The sequence below is a fragment of the Garra rufa genome, chromosome 3 (genome assembly GCF_049309525.1).
Source record: "Garra rufa chromosome 3, GarRuf1.0, whole genome shotgun sequence".
Taxonomy (NCBI): domain Eukaryota; kingdom Metazoa; phylum Chordata; class Actinopteri; order Cypriniformes; family Cyprinidae; genus Garra; species Garra rufa.
In genome coordinates this window covers 22,485,291-22,502,917 of record NC_133363.1, presented here as the reverse complement: position 1 = coordinate 22,502,917, position 17,627 = coordinate 22,485,291, and the positions used below count along the sequence as shown (strand labels likewise).

The 17,627-nt window shown below is 34.9% G+C and overlaps 1 protein-coding gene across 1 annotated transcript in view; it reads left to right on the top strand.

The window, feature by feature from the left end:
* The window catches only part of arap2 (ArfGAP with RhoGAP domain, ankyrin repeat and PH domain 2), a 121,093-nt gene that overhangs the window by 60,741 nt on the left and 42,725 nt on the right, over nt 1-17,627 (top strand). The window contains exons 9-14 of the mRNA XM_073836578.1: nt 178-322; nt 811-913; nt 1,492-1,690; nt 6,925-6,988; nt 7,416-7,579; nt 16,299-16,511. Coding sequence (XP_073692679.1) covers nt 178-322; nt 811-913; nt 1,492-1,690; nt 6,925-6,988; nt 7,416-7,579; nt 16,299-16,511 — 888 coding nt within the window. The remainder of the gene's footprint in view (nt 1-177; nt 323-810; nt 914-1,491; nt 1,691-6,924; nt 6,989-7,415; nt 7,580-16,298; nt 16,512-17,627) is intronic.

Genomic DNA, 17,627 nt, shown 5'->3' with positions numbered 1-17,627 from the left:
ATAAAATTTTGGTTGACCAAGCCTCTTCTTTTTGACTAATGGTTAGTTAACTATTAGGCGGTAGCCATACTGCTAACACACATTGATGTTCAAACAACAAATAAAAGTGAATTTTGCATAAAAGGTGCCCTTTAAATCCCATTAAATCTCATGTTTGTATATTTGTATGTGTTTCAGACATGGTCCGCCGCTGGTGTACAATGGAGGGTGGATTTCTTAGTTACTATGAAAATGAGAAGAACCCTACACCCATAGGCCGGGTTGACGTCAGCGATGTGGTGAGCCTGGCTATCAGCAACACTGAGAACATCACCGAAACAGGGTATGTGTACCCCCTCCATCTCTGCCTCTCACACCCTCTTGTTAATGAACTTATTTGTTTCACTTGACCGCCTTTTGTGGGTTAGAGGTTACAGAAAGTGTTTTAGACCTGATCCTACCTCAGAGTTTCCATACACTAACAAACACAAAGAAATGAGAGGAAACCGACATACTGGCTGACCTTTAACCTGATTAGCCTGAAATCCCACTTTTTCTTGAATTCCTTTGCTCTCGCTACTGTAACAAAAATATCCCCCTGTCCAAAAATGTGGGCCACAAGTCAGAGCTGTTAAAGCCATTAAGAGAGTGACCTTTCCCCCTGGATTAATCTCCAGCGTTCAGCTGTTTATTGTAAGAGCAAAAGACTAACGGAGATTAATCACCATCCTTTCTGTTTCACAGCTGTGAGCATGTGGGCATGTGTGTGTTTCAGTCACTTTGTGTGTGTGTGTGTGTGTGTTAATTGTGCCGTTTTCACACCTCCCTCAGGCCAGTGTTCACCTTTGAGTTGTACCTGCGCTCTCAGAGAGTGCTGGTGTTCGGAGCAGAGACCTCAGACGCACACCAGGATTGGACACAAGCCATCGCCAAGGTTACACTCACTCAAACACATAAAATAAAGATTTATCGCAACTTCAGCGTTGCAGGGTTTAGCATGTGTGTGCTTCAGAGTTTAAATATGAATTACAGCGTTTGCCGCACTGTACTGTATGCATCAACTCTTGAAGGTCATTTTATTGTGTCTTTGTCCCTGTTGTGTCGTTGTGCGTTAGTGTTTTTCTTGTGCGAGTGGGTGCATGCTATTACTCCTTCAAACAGATCCATCTCACTTGCCTCTCATCCCTCTCACACACACACACACACACACACACACACACACACACACTCACATGCATTCCAATTTATGTGAAGTATGGAGGTGCTAGTGTCTAGGCTGAAGTGTTTGCGTAACTCTGAGAGCTCAGCTAGGGAATGTTCAAAGGCTGTTTGTGTTTGTACTTCTATCTGTATATGCCAGTTTAATGCAACTCCAGGGTTAGCTGTAGTTTCTGTTTGGCAGAAAACACTAGAAACTTCTTTGTGTGATCTGCACAAGCCCCTGACTTTTAAATGTTTTCTCTCTGCCTCTCACGCGGCTCCTCTGTCTAATGTTTTTCTCTTTCGTTCCAGTGTTTTGTCCCTCCAAGGGCAGATGCTCTGCTGAGGCAGGACGGTGAGCTTATTGGCCGACTGCACTATAAAGAGGGTCATGACCTTTATCATTGGCGAATGGGATGGTTTGCTCTGGTGGGCTCAGAACTCTACTTTTGTTCTGGAGATGAAGATGAAGAGGAGGGAGTTCTTCAACTCAAACGCCTACAGGAGCTTAGTGAGGACAAATTTGCATGCATACCACTAGAATGAAAGATATTAAGGAAATAGTTCATCTATGTTTTTCCAGACCTGTATGACTTTCTTTCTTTTGTTTAGTTTTTGAAAAATTACCATGGCTATTCTTTTTAATATAATGAAAGTTAATGAGACTGGGGCTGCCAAGCTCTAAAATGACCAAAAAACTCGCCATTACAAAATATAATGAAAGTCATTAATAAAATCTGTTATATTTCTAGTCTTTTGGACTTTGTGAAGTCCAAATGTTATTTTAGTATTATTTATATTAACTTTGATATTATTTATTAATGTTTTGAATTAGCTTTTATTTTTACATTTTTCAGTTTCTTTTAAATTTTAGTAAAAAACACTACAGCTTACACAAAAATGACAAAAACAGATAACAAAATTACAAATATATATATTTTTTCAGTTTTTGTTTTAGTAATTTTAGTACATCATTTCATAACTTAAATGTTGCCTTGGTTTTTTATGTAATATTTATGTTTATAATTTTTGTTTTCGTTAGTTTTATTTCGATTTCAAATTTTCAGTATTTTTTTATAACACAGGTGAGGAACAGATAGAAATGTAATTTTATACATTTTTCAGTTATTCATTGAAAATCTTATCATCGGTCTTTGCTCCTTTCTGTGTTCTTGAGAGTCTATTAGAGAAGTTGCAAAGTCTGACTTACAAATGAACTGTTTTTATGAGCCAGACCTTGAACCAATTCCAGTTTCAATGGTTTGTTCTCAGATCGATCTGATCTGATTCTCAAGTTCAGTTACTAATTCAGTGATCTAATTGCAGTGGTTAGCATGTCACTAGAGAAAAATATAGCAGTAAATAATGACTAACAGCATTTTATGATACATTTACTGTGTTATTGCATCCTTTTTGAACCTTGAAAGTGATAGTCTCTAATGGATGTAACTAAATCCATCACTTTATTCTCCCTTTGTGTTCTACAGAAGAAAGAAAGTCATTCAAGTTTATAGTTTTTGGGTGAACTAATCCTGAAATTGACCACTGAATGTGTGTTTATATGTGCAGTTTTAATTCTAGCAATTATTTCACCTTCATTAGATGCTCTCAGTAGGCATTATTAGGATTATCTGTTTAAAAAGATGAATTACACCAGTGATGTCTTGAGGTAAAGTGTCTCAGTATTAGCATGAGACACCTTAAGCCTCACAATCATTTTCTTGAAATCTCACCTGAAATATTAGCCCTAGTCTTCTTTGCCGCCTTCTCTGTCTCTTGCTAGTATTTCCTTGTTGGCATTCAGTGTGCTTATGTTTGACTCCGTTCCCACGTCTCTAAAAGTCTCGTCTGGTCACACGTCTCGCCTGTCTCCAAGGGAGACCGCGGTTGCCGATGGCAATCGTGTTTGGGCGGGAGGTAGTTGACATGAGCTTGGCACCCATAGACCAGATTTGCAACATTTTCAATCAATTGCGCTAGAACGAGGCGGGAAAAATCAATGAATCTCTTTTTTTCCTAATCCGTTCAAGGCCAAAAAAAGGATCAAATCCAGAAAGCCAACATACTCGGGGCAGGATTAAGAGGGTGATGCCTCAACAGTTCGCGGAGCCTTGAAATGTAGCGTGGCGCGCTAACGAAGCGTCTCCAGTGGTTTAAGATCTCTATAGCGACAGAACATATGGGCCTCAAAGGGCTGCAACTCTGTGAAATTAGATTAGGTCACAGACATAGGCAGACCAGCAGTTCACAGCTTGCCCTAGCTCACCCTCTTTTACTCACTTCTGCCATAAACAGGAGAGCAATGTCAAATTCATCCATTTAGCAATGGAAAAGCTTTGTGTCGAAATGACATCTGAAAGTCATACATTATATTTTGTCTACAAAGAGGCTTTTGAAAGAAATTCTTATAGTCTTTTGCAAGCAAATGCTTCAAAGCACCTCAGAATAGTTCTTTTAAACTCCCCGGAATGACAGTATGGTAGTGTTATAGTATTTGTGAAAGACTTGCTGTCCATGGTCCTGAAATCTGTCACACAAGTACATCCTCTTATATAAGGATTTGTTTGTTCTTTAAGATCTTAAAAGATGCCTCGTGTACAGTGTGAATCAAAAGTTTGTGGTCACGGTGAAAATCTAGGATAAAAATATCTACCGTACCCTTATGCTTTTTGTTTTGTATCTTTAGGTTCAATGTTTTCTTTTTTGGTACGGACCAAATAAAGTGGAATACAAATGTAAGCACAACCTTAAAGGGATAGTTTACCCAAAAATAAAAATTCTGTCATTAATTACTCACTTTCATGTTGTTTCAAACCCATAAGACCTTTGTTCATCTTCGAAACACAAATGAAGGTATTTGTCTATGCAGGGTCAGAAATCTCTTGAATTTCATCAAAAATATCTTAATTTGTGTTCCGAAGATGAACGAAGGTCTCTAACCTGTAAGACCTTTGTTCATCTTAGGAACACAAATTAAGATATTTTTGATGAAATCCGAGAGCTTTCTGACCCTACATAGACAGCATCGTAACTACCATGTTCAAGGCTCAAAAAAGTGGTTAAGAACATTTAAATAAGTTAAAATAGTCCATGTGAAATCTGTGGTTCAACCTTAAATGATATGAAGCAATGAGAATACTTTTAGTGTGTGAAGAAAATAAAAATAGCGACTTTATTCAACATTTTCTTGCATGCGTGAACATGCGAGTTTCCTGACAGAGGAAACTGTTGAATAAAGTCGTTATATTTGTTTTCTTTGTGCAAAAAAAAAAAATATATATATATATATATATATATATATATATATATGAGCTTAAGAGTAACTACCTTTCTGGGCCTTGAACATGGTAGTTGTGTTGCTGTCTATGCAGGGTCAGAAAGCTCTCGAATTTTATCAAAAATATTTTAATTTGTGTTCCGAAGATGAATGAATGTTTTACAGATTTGGATTTGTAACAACATGAAGGTGAGTAATTAATGACAATGAAATTATCCGTCTAGAATTTTAATGGTAGGTTTATTTATTTTATTATAAATAGGTTTATTTTATCATTAGTGAATGACATAATACAAACAAAAAATCCAGAAAAACAAAAAGTTTTAAATTGATTTGCATTTTAATGAGTGAAATAAGCATTTGATCCCCTATGAATCAGCAAGATTTCTGGCTCCCAGGTGTCTTTTATACAGGTGATGAGCAGAGATTAGGAGCACTCTCCTAAAGGGAGTGCTCCTAATCTCAGCTTGTTACCTGTATAAAAGACTCCTGTCCACAGAAGCAATCAATCAATCAGATTCCAAACTCTCCACCATGGCCAAGACCAAAGAGCTGTCCAAGGATATCAGGGACAAGATTGTAGACCTACACAAGGCTGGAATGGGCTACAAGACCATCGCCAAGCTGCTTGGTAAGAAGGTGACAACAGTTGGTGCGATTATTCGCAATTCGCACATTAAGGTCCTAGATTGGCCTAGCCAGTCTCCAGACCTTAATCCCATAGAAAATCTGTGGAGCTGAAGGTTCGAGTTGCCAAACGTCAGCCTTGAAACCTTAATGACTTGGAGAGAATCTGCAAAGAGGAGTGGGGCAAAATCACTCTTGAGATGTGTGCAAACCTGGTGACCAACTACAAGAAACGTCTGACCTCTGTGATTGCCAACAAGGCTTTTGCCACCAAGTACTAAGTCATGTTTTGTGAAGGGGTCAAATACTTATTTCACTCATTAAAATGCAAATCAATTTATAACTTTTTTGAAATGTGTTTTCTGGATTTTTTTTAGTTGTTGTTATTCTGTCTCTCACTGTTCAAATAAACCTACCATTAAAATTATAGACTGATCATTTCGTTTTCATTGGGCAAATGTACAAAATCAACAGGGGATAAAATATTTTTCCCTCATTGTAAAGGTAAAGAATAAATATTTCAGACACTGCTCTATTTATAGTTAATCAAGGTAAATTTGTGACATTGATCATTGGTCAGATTGAAGCTCGAGATGCTCTTTGGATCATCCTAGATCATACTGTAGACCTTTTTTTACACAAACTTGTAGAGTTTATGCTGCTTGAGTGCTGCTGTCATTTAAAGCAAAAGTGATATAAAGCTATTGGAATAAAAACAGTGTTCTCTAGTGGTCTCAGACTTTAGGGCCACACTGTATGTCCATTGGGAACTTAAAGCAAATTGACTTCTCTTTCATGTCAACATAATCTAAACCCTCATTAAATAGAAAGGAAGCTTGCTTGCCATCTTTAATCTGCTGTCATTTCTCCCTTGTAAATAATTTCTGTGTATGTGTAAACAAGAAAAAGAGAGACAAGAGAGGTGTTATTGGAATCTCGATGCTAGCCCCAGCACTACAAGGCTGTTTGGTTTAATTCAGTTTTTTAATTCCTTAATGAAAGTTAAGGGCGTTAATGTTTAAGGGAGGTTAAAAGGATGAAGTGAGTGGTGTTGGCTTTTATCAAATTGTGAATGTTTCCCTCTTTTCAGTAATGGCTTTTAATAAACCTTGTGTGCCCAATAGCGTTCTTTTCCCTTTTAAAAAAAAATCATTTTCAATAACATTGGTAAACAAAATTTGCCAACCTTGAAAATGACTAAAGTGCAACAATTAAAGTGCTTGTTTTTAGCACTTAAGTTCCTATGTTTCAGTTGATTTTAGTTGAGTATGGAGTTTCAAAAATAATTGAGCAATTTTGTTCTCACTTGACCTGTTTTGTTTTGGTTTTGTTTTTATTACTCTGAAATGGATTAATCTCAGAATTTATGCACAAGTGATTGAGTCTATGAATGTGATTAATTTGTTAAACAATGTAAGTTTAATAGAGATTTTTGGTCGTTGAATATGATTTGCAGTGTTAGTTTGGCACTTTAAGGGGAAAGAGAAAGACAAAAGGAGTGGGGAAAATGACAGATGTGAGGAAGATTGGTTGAAGAATCAGTGACTCTGAATGTGTATGTACAACTGTGCATGTGTCTGATGGGTTCAGTGAGGCAGTTTTTCTCATGTACTGCAGTCGAAACTAATGACCAGCAGCACTCAGCTTTCTGCTCCACTTACTCCAGCTGGAAAGTTTACAAAACACTAAAGCTCTCATCATTTGTTTCACTTCATGTTTCTCTGTTTTCTTTCACTCTTAATGCTTTTCATTTTAGTTTGTCTAAGAGTGCTTTTATCATTATGTCGAGGTAATAGTGTTATGGACTGCTTCAACAAAGTTTTTCTATATTTTTTCCTCAGCTGTGTCCACTCATATGGAGGGTGATGAGAAGATTCAGGTCTTACTCATGGTTGAGAGTGGGAGGTACAGTACACTAGACGCCTTACACCATAATGCAACATAAAAGTGCTGCTTTTAAGTTTTAGTAAACACACTATCGTTCAAAAGTTTGGAGTTTCATTTATTTTTTGTAACTAAGAAAGAAAGAAATTAATACTTTCTTTTGTGTATTTAGACACATTAAATTGATCTGAAGTGACAGCTCCACCGTCACAGGAATACATTCAGCTAAAATATATATAAATAGTAAATAGGTATTATAAATTGTAATAATATTCCAGTTTTTATTGTATTTTTGATTAATTAGGTGTAGCCTTAGTTAACGTAAGAGACTTTTGAACTGTAGTGTACAATGTTGTTATCATGCTGTCATAGCTCCTCAGGATTTTTTTGTGTATTATATTTTAATTCGTACATTTTTAATATTTGTTTTTCTTCTGTTTTAAAACAGAACTGTTTACATACATGGCATAACCAAGCAGGACTTTGCATTGTGGCATTCTTCCATCCAGTTGGCAGCTGGGACGGACGGTATGGCTCTCGGCAACCAACAAATGAATAAAAATGATGTTCCTATTATTGTGGATAGCTGCATTGCTTTTGTCACCCAATATGGTAAGTGTTTTTTTTTTTAAATTCCTATTAGAAGCATTTCTATTACATTGTCAAGAATTTAATGTATCTAATTTTTGAAAATTATTATTATTTAAAATATACAGTCATGCATTGCTGCCACACATATTAATTTTCCCATTCAATTATTTCATAATAACAAGATGTTATGTCATACAGCGACGTTGCGTTCCAGGCGCCCCGTGTTCGAATCCTCTTTCCCAATTCCACCCTCTTATCTCTCTCCCACTTCGCTTCCAGTCATATCTGATCTGTCCTATCACAATAAAGGCAAAAATGCCACAAAAAAGACATCTTTTCTTGTAATAGCGAGATATTATGTTGTTAAAACTACATCTTTTTCTTGTTAGAACGACATCTTTTCTCATAATAACGAGATATTATGTTGTTAAAATGACATCTTTTTCTTTTTAGAAGGACATCTTTTCCTCGTAATAACAAGATATTATGTCGTTAAAATGACATCTTTTCTCATTAAAACTACATCTTCTCTCATAATAGCGAATTATGTCGTTAAAACCACATCTTTTTTCATTAAAGCTACATATTTTCTCGTAATAGTGAGATGTTATGTCGTTAAAACTACATCTTTTTCTTGTTAGAAGGACATCTTTCCTCGTAATAATGAGATGTTATGTCGTTATAATGACATCTTTTCTCATTAAAACTACATCTTTTCTCGTAATAGCAAGATATGTCGTTAAAACGACATCTGTTTCTTGTTAGAACGACATCTTTACTCGTAATAACGAGATATTATGTTGTTAAAATGACATCTTTTCTCATTAAAACTACATCTTTTCTCGTAATAGTGAGATGTTATGTCAGTAAAAGACATCTTTTTCTTGTTAAATTGACATCTTTTCTTATAGCAAGATGTTATGTTGTTAAAACGACATCTTTTTCTTGTTAGAAGGACATCTTTCCTCGTAATAATGAGATGTTATGTTGTTAAAATGACATCTTTTCTCATTAAAACTACATCTTTTCTCGTAATAGCAAGATATGTCGTTAAAACGACATCTGTTTCTTGTTAGAACGACATCTTTACTCGTAATAACGAGATATTATGTTGTTAAAATGACATCTTTTTTCATTAAAACTACATATTTTCTCGTAATAGTGAGATGTTATGTTGTTAAAACGACATCTTTTTCTTGTTAGAAGGACATCTTTCCTCGTAATAATGAGATGTTATGTCGTTATAATGACATCTTTTCTCATTAAAACTACATCTTTTCTCGTAATAGCAAGATATGTCGTTAAAACGACATCTGTTTCTTGTTAGAACGGCATCTTTCCTCGTAATAATGAGATGTTATGTCGTTATAATGACATCTTTTCTCATTAAAACTACATCTTTTCTCGTAATAGCAAGATATGTCGTTAAAATGACATCTGTTTCTTGTTAGAACGACATCTTTACTCGTAATAATGAGATATGTTGTTAAAATGACATCTTTTCTCATTAAAACTACATCTTTTCTCATAATAGCGAGATATGTCGTTAAAACCACATCTTTTTTCATTAAAACTACATATTTTCTCGTAATAGTGAGATGTTATGTCGTTAAAACTACATCTTTTTCTTGTTAAATTGACATCTTTTGTAATAGCGAGATGTTATGTTGTTAAAACGACATCTTTTTCTTGTTAGAAGGACATCTTTCCTCGTAATAATGAGATGTTATGTCGTTATAATGACATCTTTTCTCATTAAAACTACATCTTTTCTCGTAATAGCAAGATATGTCGTTAAAACGACATCTTTTTCTTGTTAGAAGGACATCTTTCCTCGTAATAATGAGATGTTATGTCGTTATAATGACATCTTTTCTCATTAAAACTACATCTTTTCTCGTAATAGCAAGATATGTCGTTAAAACGACATCTGTTTCTTGTTAGAACGACATCTTTACTCGTAATAATGAGATATGTTGTTAAAATGACATCTTTTCTCATTAAAACTACATCTTTTCTCGTAATAGCAAGATATGTCGTTAAAACGACATCTGTTTCTTGTTAGAACGACATCTTTACTCGTAATAACGAGATATTATGTTGTTAAAATGACATCTTTTTTCATTAAAACTACATATTTTCTCGTAATAGTGAGATGTTATGTCGTTAAAACTACATCTTTTTCTTGTTAGAAGGACATCTTTCCTCGTAATAATGAGATGTTATGTCGTTATAATGACATCTTTTCTCATTAAAACTACATCTTTTCTCGTAATAGCAAGATATGTCGTTAAAACGACATCTGTTTCTTGTTAGAACGACATCTTTACTCGTAATAATGAGATATGTTGTTAAAATGACATCTTTTCTCATTAAAACTACATCTTTTCTCGTAATAGCAAGATATGTCGTTAAAACGACATCTGTTTCTTGTTAGAACGACATCTTTCCTCGTAATAATGAGATGTTATGTCGTTAAAACTACATCTTTTTCTTGTTAGAAGGACATCTTTCCTCGTAATAATGAGATGTTATGTCGTTATAATGACATCTTTTCTCATTAAAACTACATCTTTTCTCGTAATAGCAAGATATGTCGTTAAAACGACATCTGTTTCTTGTTAGAACGACATCTTTACTCGTAATAATGAGATATGTTGTTAAAATGACATCTTTTCTCATTAAAACTACATCTTTTCTCGTAATAGCAAGATATGTCGTTAAAACGACATCTGTTTCTTGTTAGAACGACATCTTTACTCGTAATAGCGAGATGTTATGTTGTTAAAATGACATCTTTTCTCATTAAAACTACATCTTTTCTCGTAATAGTGAGATGTTATGTCGTTAAAACTACATCTTTTTCTTGTTAGAAGGACATCTTTCCTTGTAATAATGAGATGTTATGTCGTTATAATGACATCTTTTCTCATTAAAACTACATCTTTTCTCGTAATAGCAAGATATGTCGTTAAAACGACATCTGTTTCTTGTTAGAACGGCATCTTTCCTCGTAATAATGAGATGTTATGTCGTTATAATGACATCTTTTCTCATTAAAACTACATCTTTTCTCGTAATAGCAAGATATGTCGTTAAAACAACATCTGTTTCTTGTTAGAACGACATCTTTACTCGTAATAATGAGATATGTTGTTAAAATGACATCTTTTCTCATTAAAACTACATCTTTTCTCATAATAGCGAGATATGTCGTTAAAACCACATCTTTTTTCATTAAAACTACATATTTTCTCGTAATAGTGAGATGTTATGTCGTTAAAACGACATCTTTTTCTTGTTAAATTGACATCTTTTGTAATAGCGAGATGTTATGTTGTTAAAACGACATCTTTTTCTTGTTAGAAGGACATCTTTCCTCGTAATAATGAGATGTTATGTTGTTAAAATGACATCTTTTCTCATTAAAACTACATCTTTTCTCGTAATAGCAAGATATGTCGTTAAAACGACATCTGTTTCTTGTTAGAACGACATCTTTCCTCGTAATAATGAGATGTTATGTCGTTATAATGACATCTTTTCTCATTAAAACTACATCTTTTCTCGTAATAGCAAGATATGTCGTTAAAACGACATCTGTTTCTTGTTAGAACGACATCTTTACTCGTAATAACGAGATATTATGTTGTTAAAATGACATCTTTTCTCATTAAAACTACATCTTTTCTCGTAATAGTGAGATGTTATGTCAGTAAAAGACATCTTTTTCTTGTTAAATTGACATCTTTTCTTATAGCAAGATGTTATGTTGTTATAACGACATCTGTTTCTTGTTAGAACGACATCTTTACTCGTAATAACGAGATATTATGTTGTTAAAATGACATCTTTTCTCATTAAAACTACATCTTTTCTCGTAATAGTGAGATGTTATGTCAGTAAAAGACATCTTTTTCTTGTTAAATTGACATCTTTCCTCGTAATAATGAGATGTTATGTCCTTATAATGACATCTTTTCTCATTAAAACTACATCTTTTCTCGTAATAGCGAGATATTATGTCAATAAAACTACATCTTTTAATGTAATAGTGAGATGCTATGTTGTTAAAGACATCTTTTCTTGTTAGAACGACGTCTTTTCTCGTAAAAACGAGATATGTTGTTAATATGACATCTTTTCTCATTAAAACTACATCTTTTCTCATAATAGCGAGATATGTCGTTAAAACGACATCTTTTTCCTGTTAAATTGACATCTTTTCTTGTAATAGCGAGATGTGGTCTTTAAAGCGACATCTTTTTCTCGCCAAAACAATATATTTTCTCATAATAGCGAGATTTTATGTCGTTAAGGCGAGACACGGCAGGCAAAAACATCGTTTTTTTTTTATTGGTCAATTTTGAGATTTTTGGATATTTGTCTTCAATAACATGTCTTCTTTTAGACTTGTGGTGAAAAAAAGTCCGAAATACACATTTAGGTCTTTATTTTACTGCACTTTGTCTGTTTGCGTCTGTAGATTTCTCATAAATTCAACAAAAGTTGGCGTTCTAAATCAACATGCTGCTCCGCGATCTATGCCTGTACCCAGTCATCACGTACACTGCTGGAAAGCTCTCTCTCTTCTGTACAATGCTGTCGGATCCAAATATGGTTATTTCCTTTTTATCAGCAACCAATCGTGAAAGTAAAAGAGGGGATTTAACTCTAAATGCGCAATCTCATTGGCTGAAGATAATTTCTGACAACGTGATTCGTTCAGAATCGTCACATGGTATGCTTTGACGCTTCCTTGTTTGGTTTAGCTTTCCGCGCGTATCTTTTGAGTGAATGAATGAAAATGACTTCGCGTCAATCATCGAAAAGAGTACAGCAGTTGTCACTTGCAAGGGGGAAAAAGTAAATTAGTAATGGATTACTCAGTGAAATGCCCTCGGGAAGCGCATCTGAACATAAGCTGTCGATGGGAAACCAGGGTGGTTTAGATATAAGCCAATCTATAAATAAAGTGCACTCTACACAACAGTGGCTGCTGGTTCACGTATTTGTGGTTCTCTGTGGTTAGTTGAAGGTCTTATTTGGCAATGTTGTTATATTCAGTTGTCATTGTTCATGGTCTACATTGTTATTAACAATTACTTGGCCAGTTGTTTTGCTTGTTAGCAATGTTTTCATATAAAAATGTGTGGAATTTTTACAATATAAATCTTTAAAGCCCATTTTCTCAAAATGACTTTTCTCTCATACTCCAAGTCCGAAATCTCCACTTCAGTAGCACCTATATACACCAAACTTTCCAGTCTTGTACCTAGTTATATTATGAAGACAATTACAGAGGGATTTGTAAATATATTATTCCTAGCCTGATTTATATAACATTTTATTCCAAAAAACATGGCGAAAATACGTTTTTTAAGGCTATTGACAGTATATTCTGATTTACAGGATAACAAAAGTAGATATCCATAAATCCGTCTGTAATTTTTTTCCCATCTAATATGTGAACACAATGAAAAAAGAATTTTGAACCTGGCTTTATCCAATTCTGAGATTTCGTTTTTTAAAATATAGGCAAATTAGCGCATATTTAATTAGATAATGCCTAATTTGCATATTTAAACATAAAATTACAGAAACTTTGTAATATTTTTTTTTCCTCATCTTAATGTAGGTAATCAACTGGGAAAGTTTCATGGTGATATCTGCTAGTTAAAAAATTTACCCTATTCACCTGTAGTGTCTCGCCTTAAAATAACATCGTTTCTCATAATAGTGAAATGTTATGTCAATAAAATGACATCTTGTAATAATATGATATGTCATTAAAACGTCATCTTTTCTTGTAAAAACAAGATGCTATGTTGTTAAAACATCTTTTTCTCATTAAAACATCTTTTCCTTGTCAAAACAAGATCTTTTTTCACAATAACGACATGTCATTTAAACTGTTTTTCCCTTTCTAGAAAATATGGTTACATTATGTGAGTGAGCTAAGCGGTTGTCCGCGCTACTGTTGTCGCACAGTCCTGAAATAAATGAGGATTTGCATGCTGCTTTTATTTTATTTTAAGTGCCATGTTTATTATGTTGGCTTGGCAAGCCAACATACTGTTATGCTATTTGAAAAAAAAGACAAAATTTTCTAAACGCTACTCCTCCTAGGGCTTGAATGCCACAGACCACCGACTTGGCAGAGCCCTGATGCGTAGTTTGTTGCTATGTCTTTTTAGACTGATCAGACTTACAGTTTTTGTATTATTAATTTTTAAAAATGAAAAATTTCCCATAGACTTACATTGACAGAGAAAAAATGCCCCCTCTAGTGGAACAATTCCTGAAGGCGGAGCTGCGAAAGCAGAACTCTTGCGTACATTCTGTGAACGTGCCCTGTAGTACATGCTCTCAAAACTACACAATTAGCACGCATTTTTACCGCCTTTAAAATTTAAATATTTCAGTGATTTAATTCAATCCACCCATTAAAACACATCAAAAGGTGTTTGCGTGCCGTTTTGTGTCAAACTGAAAGCCTCGCGTCGGGTTTCCAGAGAACGCGCGTTAACGGCACCGTCCTCATTAAACTTTAAATATTTGCACGTGTTAAAGCCATTTAAATAAAAACGCTCCAGCGATTCAAAACAATAATAGTAGACGAATATATTAAAAAGGTAAAATGCTTGCTTATTTGTGCTTTTGTGCTAAACTGCACAGCAATGCATCGCAGCTTGGAGGCATGCGCTCCGAAATGCATTCATCCTCGCTTCTGCCAATAAGAAGGACTTCTCTCGGATAAACACAGACAAGATCATTTCAAAATACATCATAGCTTGACGAATATAATTGAAAACAGTCATTTATGTCTCAGGTGAACATAAACTGTTGAGAAATAAATCGGATGTGGATCATAATATTGGATTTCAACATTGAAGTCAATGTTACTCTATAAACAGAAAATCGTTAATTTCTCTTGACTTCTTTTATGTATGTATGTGTTTATTGACCTAAAAATATGAATATGTGATGAAAACTATACAATGTGGTTCAGAGATGAAGGCCATAATGGTCATGTTGTCCACAAGAGGGGGCCACAGGATAACACATAATAACAACTCCTTCAAGATCTCAATTTAAAGACTTTTTACAGTGTTTCATTTAGATCACAGGATTTTGAAATGGCAAACAGGGAAAACAACTAAAAGCATATAAAAACAATAAAAACAATTATTTCACATCCAGCTAGCCAACTCTGTTGAACCTGTTGTCATAGCCTAGTAGGCTTTTTTATTAGAATATGAAATAGCAAGGGTACATTTTTGCAGCGGGGCAGCTCGACAATGCCGGACACACAAGTGCTCTGGCTCTTTTGCCCCAAGGCTGCCCAGGTTGGCTTGCCAAGCCAACATTTAAAGTTTGTTTTCAAACTTTAGCTTCTAGTTAGAATTCGACATCTGGAATCTCCAATTTGTCCACAATATAATGCTATCCTAGCCTGGCAAGCCAGACCCACATAAATGTAGGGTCTGGGCACTCTCCATAGACAGGGCTCAACCGGAGGGGTGGGATAAACGGTTGTCTTTCAAACTTCTCTCCACGCAATAGGATAGCGCTACAACCAATCAGAGACTTGTCTGTCAGGTGACGTAGTCAGAGCGACGGAGATTTTTAACGAAAATCAGTGCACTGCGCAGTCTGTCAGCCAAATAATAGACATAGATGGGCACTAAACCTTTAAAAGAAAACAAAAACATGCACAGACAAATCCAAATTACACCCTGCTCTGATGTAGTATACGCAAACACCGGAAGGGAAAATCGGTGAAAAAGCCCAGGACGAGTTTGCGCAAGCAAACGTAATCTTTTAGCTTTAAATGGGTTTGAACAACCAGGATAAGCGCAAGTAATTACCATTTTGAATAGCCGCTATATCCACAATCTCTGTGCACTGTGTGAACAATGAGTGTCGTATACACGCCACAGATCGCTTCCGGTGTTTGCGTATTCTACACCACAGCGCGTTCACATGTAACGAGCTCCTGCTCAGGACAGATGGACGTGGCTCTGTATCCAAAGTAAAAAATTATATAAATACTGTTCAGTTTTCCACGCGTAATTCACAGAACCAGGAATTCATGTCTGACGGAACTTATGGTCGCAGGTCAGTCGTCATCATGTTAAGCCCGCCCACCGACTCGTGATTGGCCCGGTACATCTTGGATTTTTCGGAATTTTAAGTGAATTGAGAGTAACTAGACTGACCTTGGAAGCAAATGTAATTTGCTGCCGCTAGGGGCGCGTCTAGATTCTAGGCTAATGCTATCCAATAACTGCACTCAGATCCAGAGGAAATGGCTCGTTTAAGATGATCAGATCAAAAAAGATTATTTTTGAATAATCGACTCTGGGATTGGAATATTTCTTTATTTGAATGACGTAAGTTTGATTTAACACCACAATGAAATACAAACAGGATAACAAGATAATTTTAACAAGTAAATTATGTAGTTTTAACAACATAACATCTTGTTATTATGAGAAAACATTTTGTTTTAACTGCAAAACATCTTATTACGAGAATAGATGTAATTTTATCGACAACATCTTGTTATTAGGGGAATGGATTATTTAGAAAAATATGTCGTTAAAACAACATAACATTTTGTTATTACGACATAATTGAGTGGAGAAAAATGTGTGGCAGCAATGTGTCACCATAAAAATGTATGATAAGGATAAAGTTGTCTCACAAAGCTCTTACCTTTGACCTTTCCCCATAGGTTTGTGTTACGAAGGAATCTACCAGAAGAATGGAGACCCAGTCCGTGTGGCCCAGCTCTTGCAGGAGTTTACCAAGAACGCTCGGGTTGTTAAGCTACGGGCTCAAGACCACCGGCTACAGGACGTTACAGACACTCTCAAGAGCTTTCTGTCTCACAGTGAAGATGCTCTATTGGCTAAAGAGCTGTACCCTTTTTGGATCTCCGCCCTTGGTTAGTGCTGCCAACCACTTAATCTGTTCCTGTGAATGAGCTTTCATTTGTGTTCAATTATAGATCAGACTACTCTGAAGTCCAGTTGGTTGTTATTAAAAGTGCATTCAATAGTTCTTTAGCTAGTGTTTGCATCGGCATTCTTTTTTTTTTAAGATTTATTTTTGGCATTTTTGCCTTTATTATGATATGTCGATGCGCTGCCCACAAGGGTATTGGCGCCGACACCTCGGCATTCTTTGTGTACTTTTCCACAATAGCGTTAGATACTGCATTGTCATCTATTGACGTGAATCAGCATGATGTTTATTGTCAGTCTTCTGGCTTCAGATCTTTTCTGGTACTTCAGTTGTAGAGGTACTGATTCTTTCCCATTGTTTCCACTGGTAAAGCACAAAAAAGGCACAAAATAAGTGTGTTTCATTGTCTAAAATTTGCTCTTCACATCACCAAACAACACTACGCTACTAGCGTATCTACAGAGGCATCATCCAATGAGCATGTGGATTCTCTTCATCATTCGAACATGGCAAAATACATATATATTGTATATACACTACCAGTCAAAAGTTTTTGAACAATAAGATTTTTCATGTTTTTTAAATAAGACTCCTGATCATCAATCCAAAGTCTAGCAAAACAGTAAAATTTTGAAATATTTGTACTATTTAAAATAACTGTTTTCTATTTGAATATATTTTAATTTAATTTATTCCTGTGATTTCAAAGCTGAATTCTTAGCATCATTACTCCAGCCACATGGTTCTTCAGATATCATTCTAAAATTCAGATTTTCTGCTCAAATAAACATATTATTATTATTATTATTGTTGTTATGTTGAAAACAGCTAAGTAAATATTTTTTAGGTTTCTTTGATGAATAGAAAGTTTAGAAGAACAGCATTTATCTGAAATAGAAATCTTTTGTAATATAGTAAATGTCTTTATTATCACTTTATATCAATTTAAAGCATTCTTGCCAAATAAAAGTATTAACTTTTATAATTTCTCTCCCCCCCAAAAATAATACAATAATACTGATATTATACTGACTATAAGTTTTTGAAAGGTATAGTGTATAATGTTTTTATTTCAGATAAATAATTTTTGGATCTT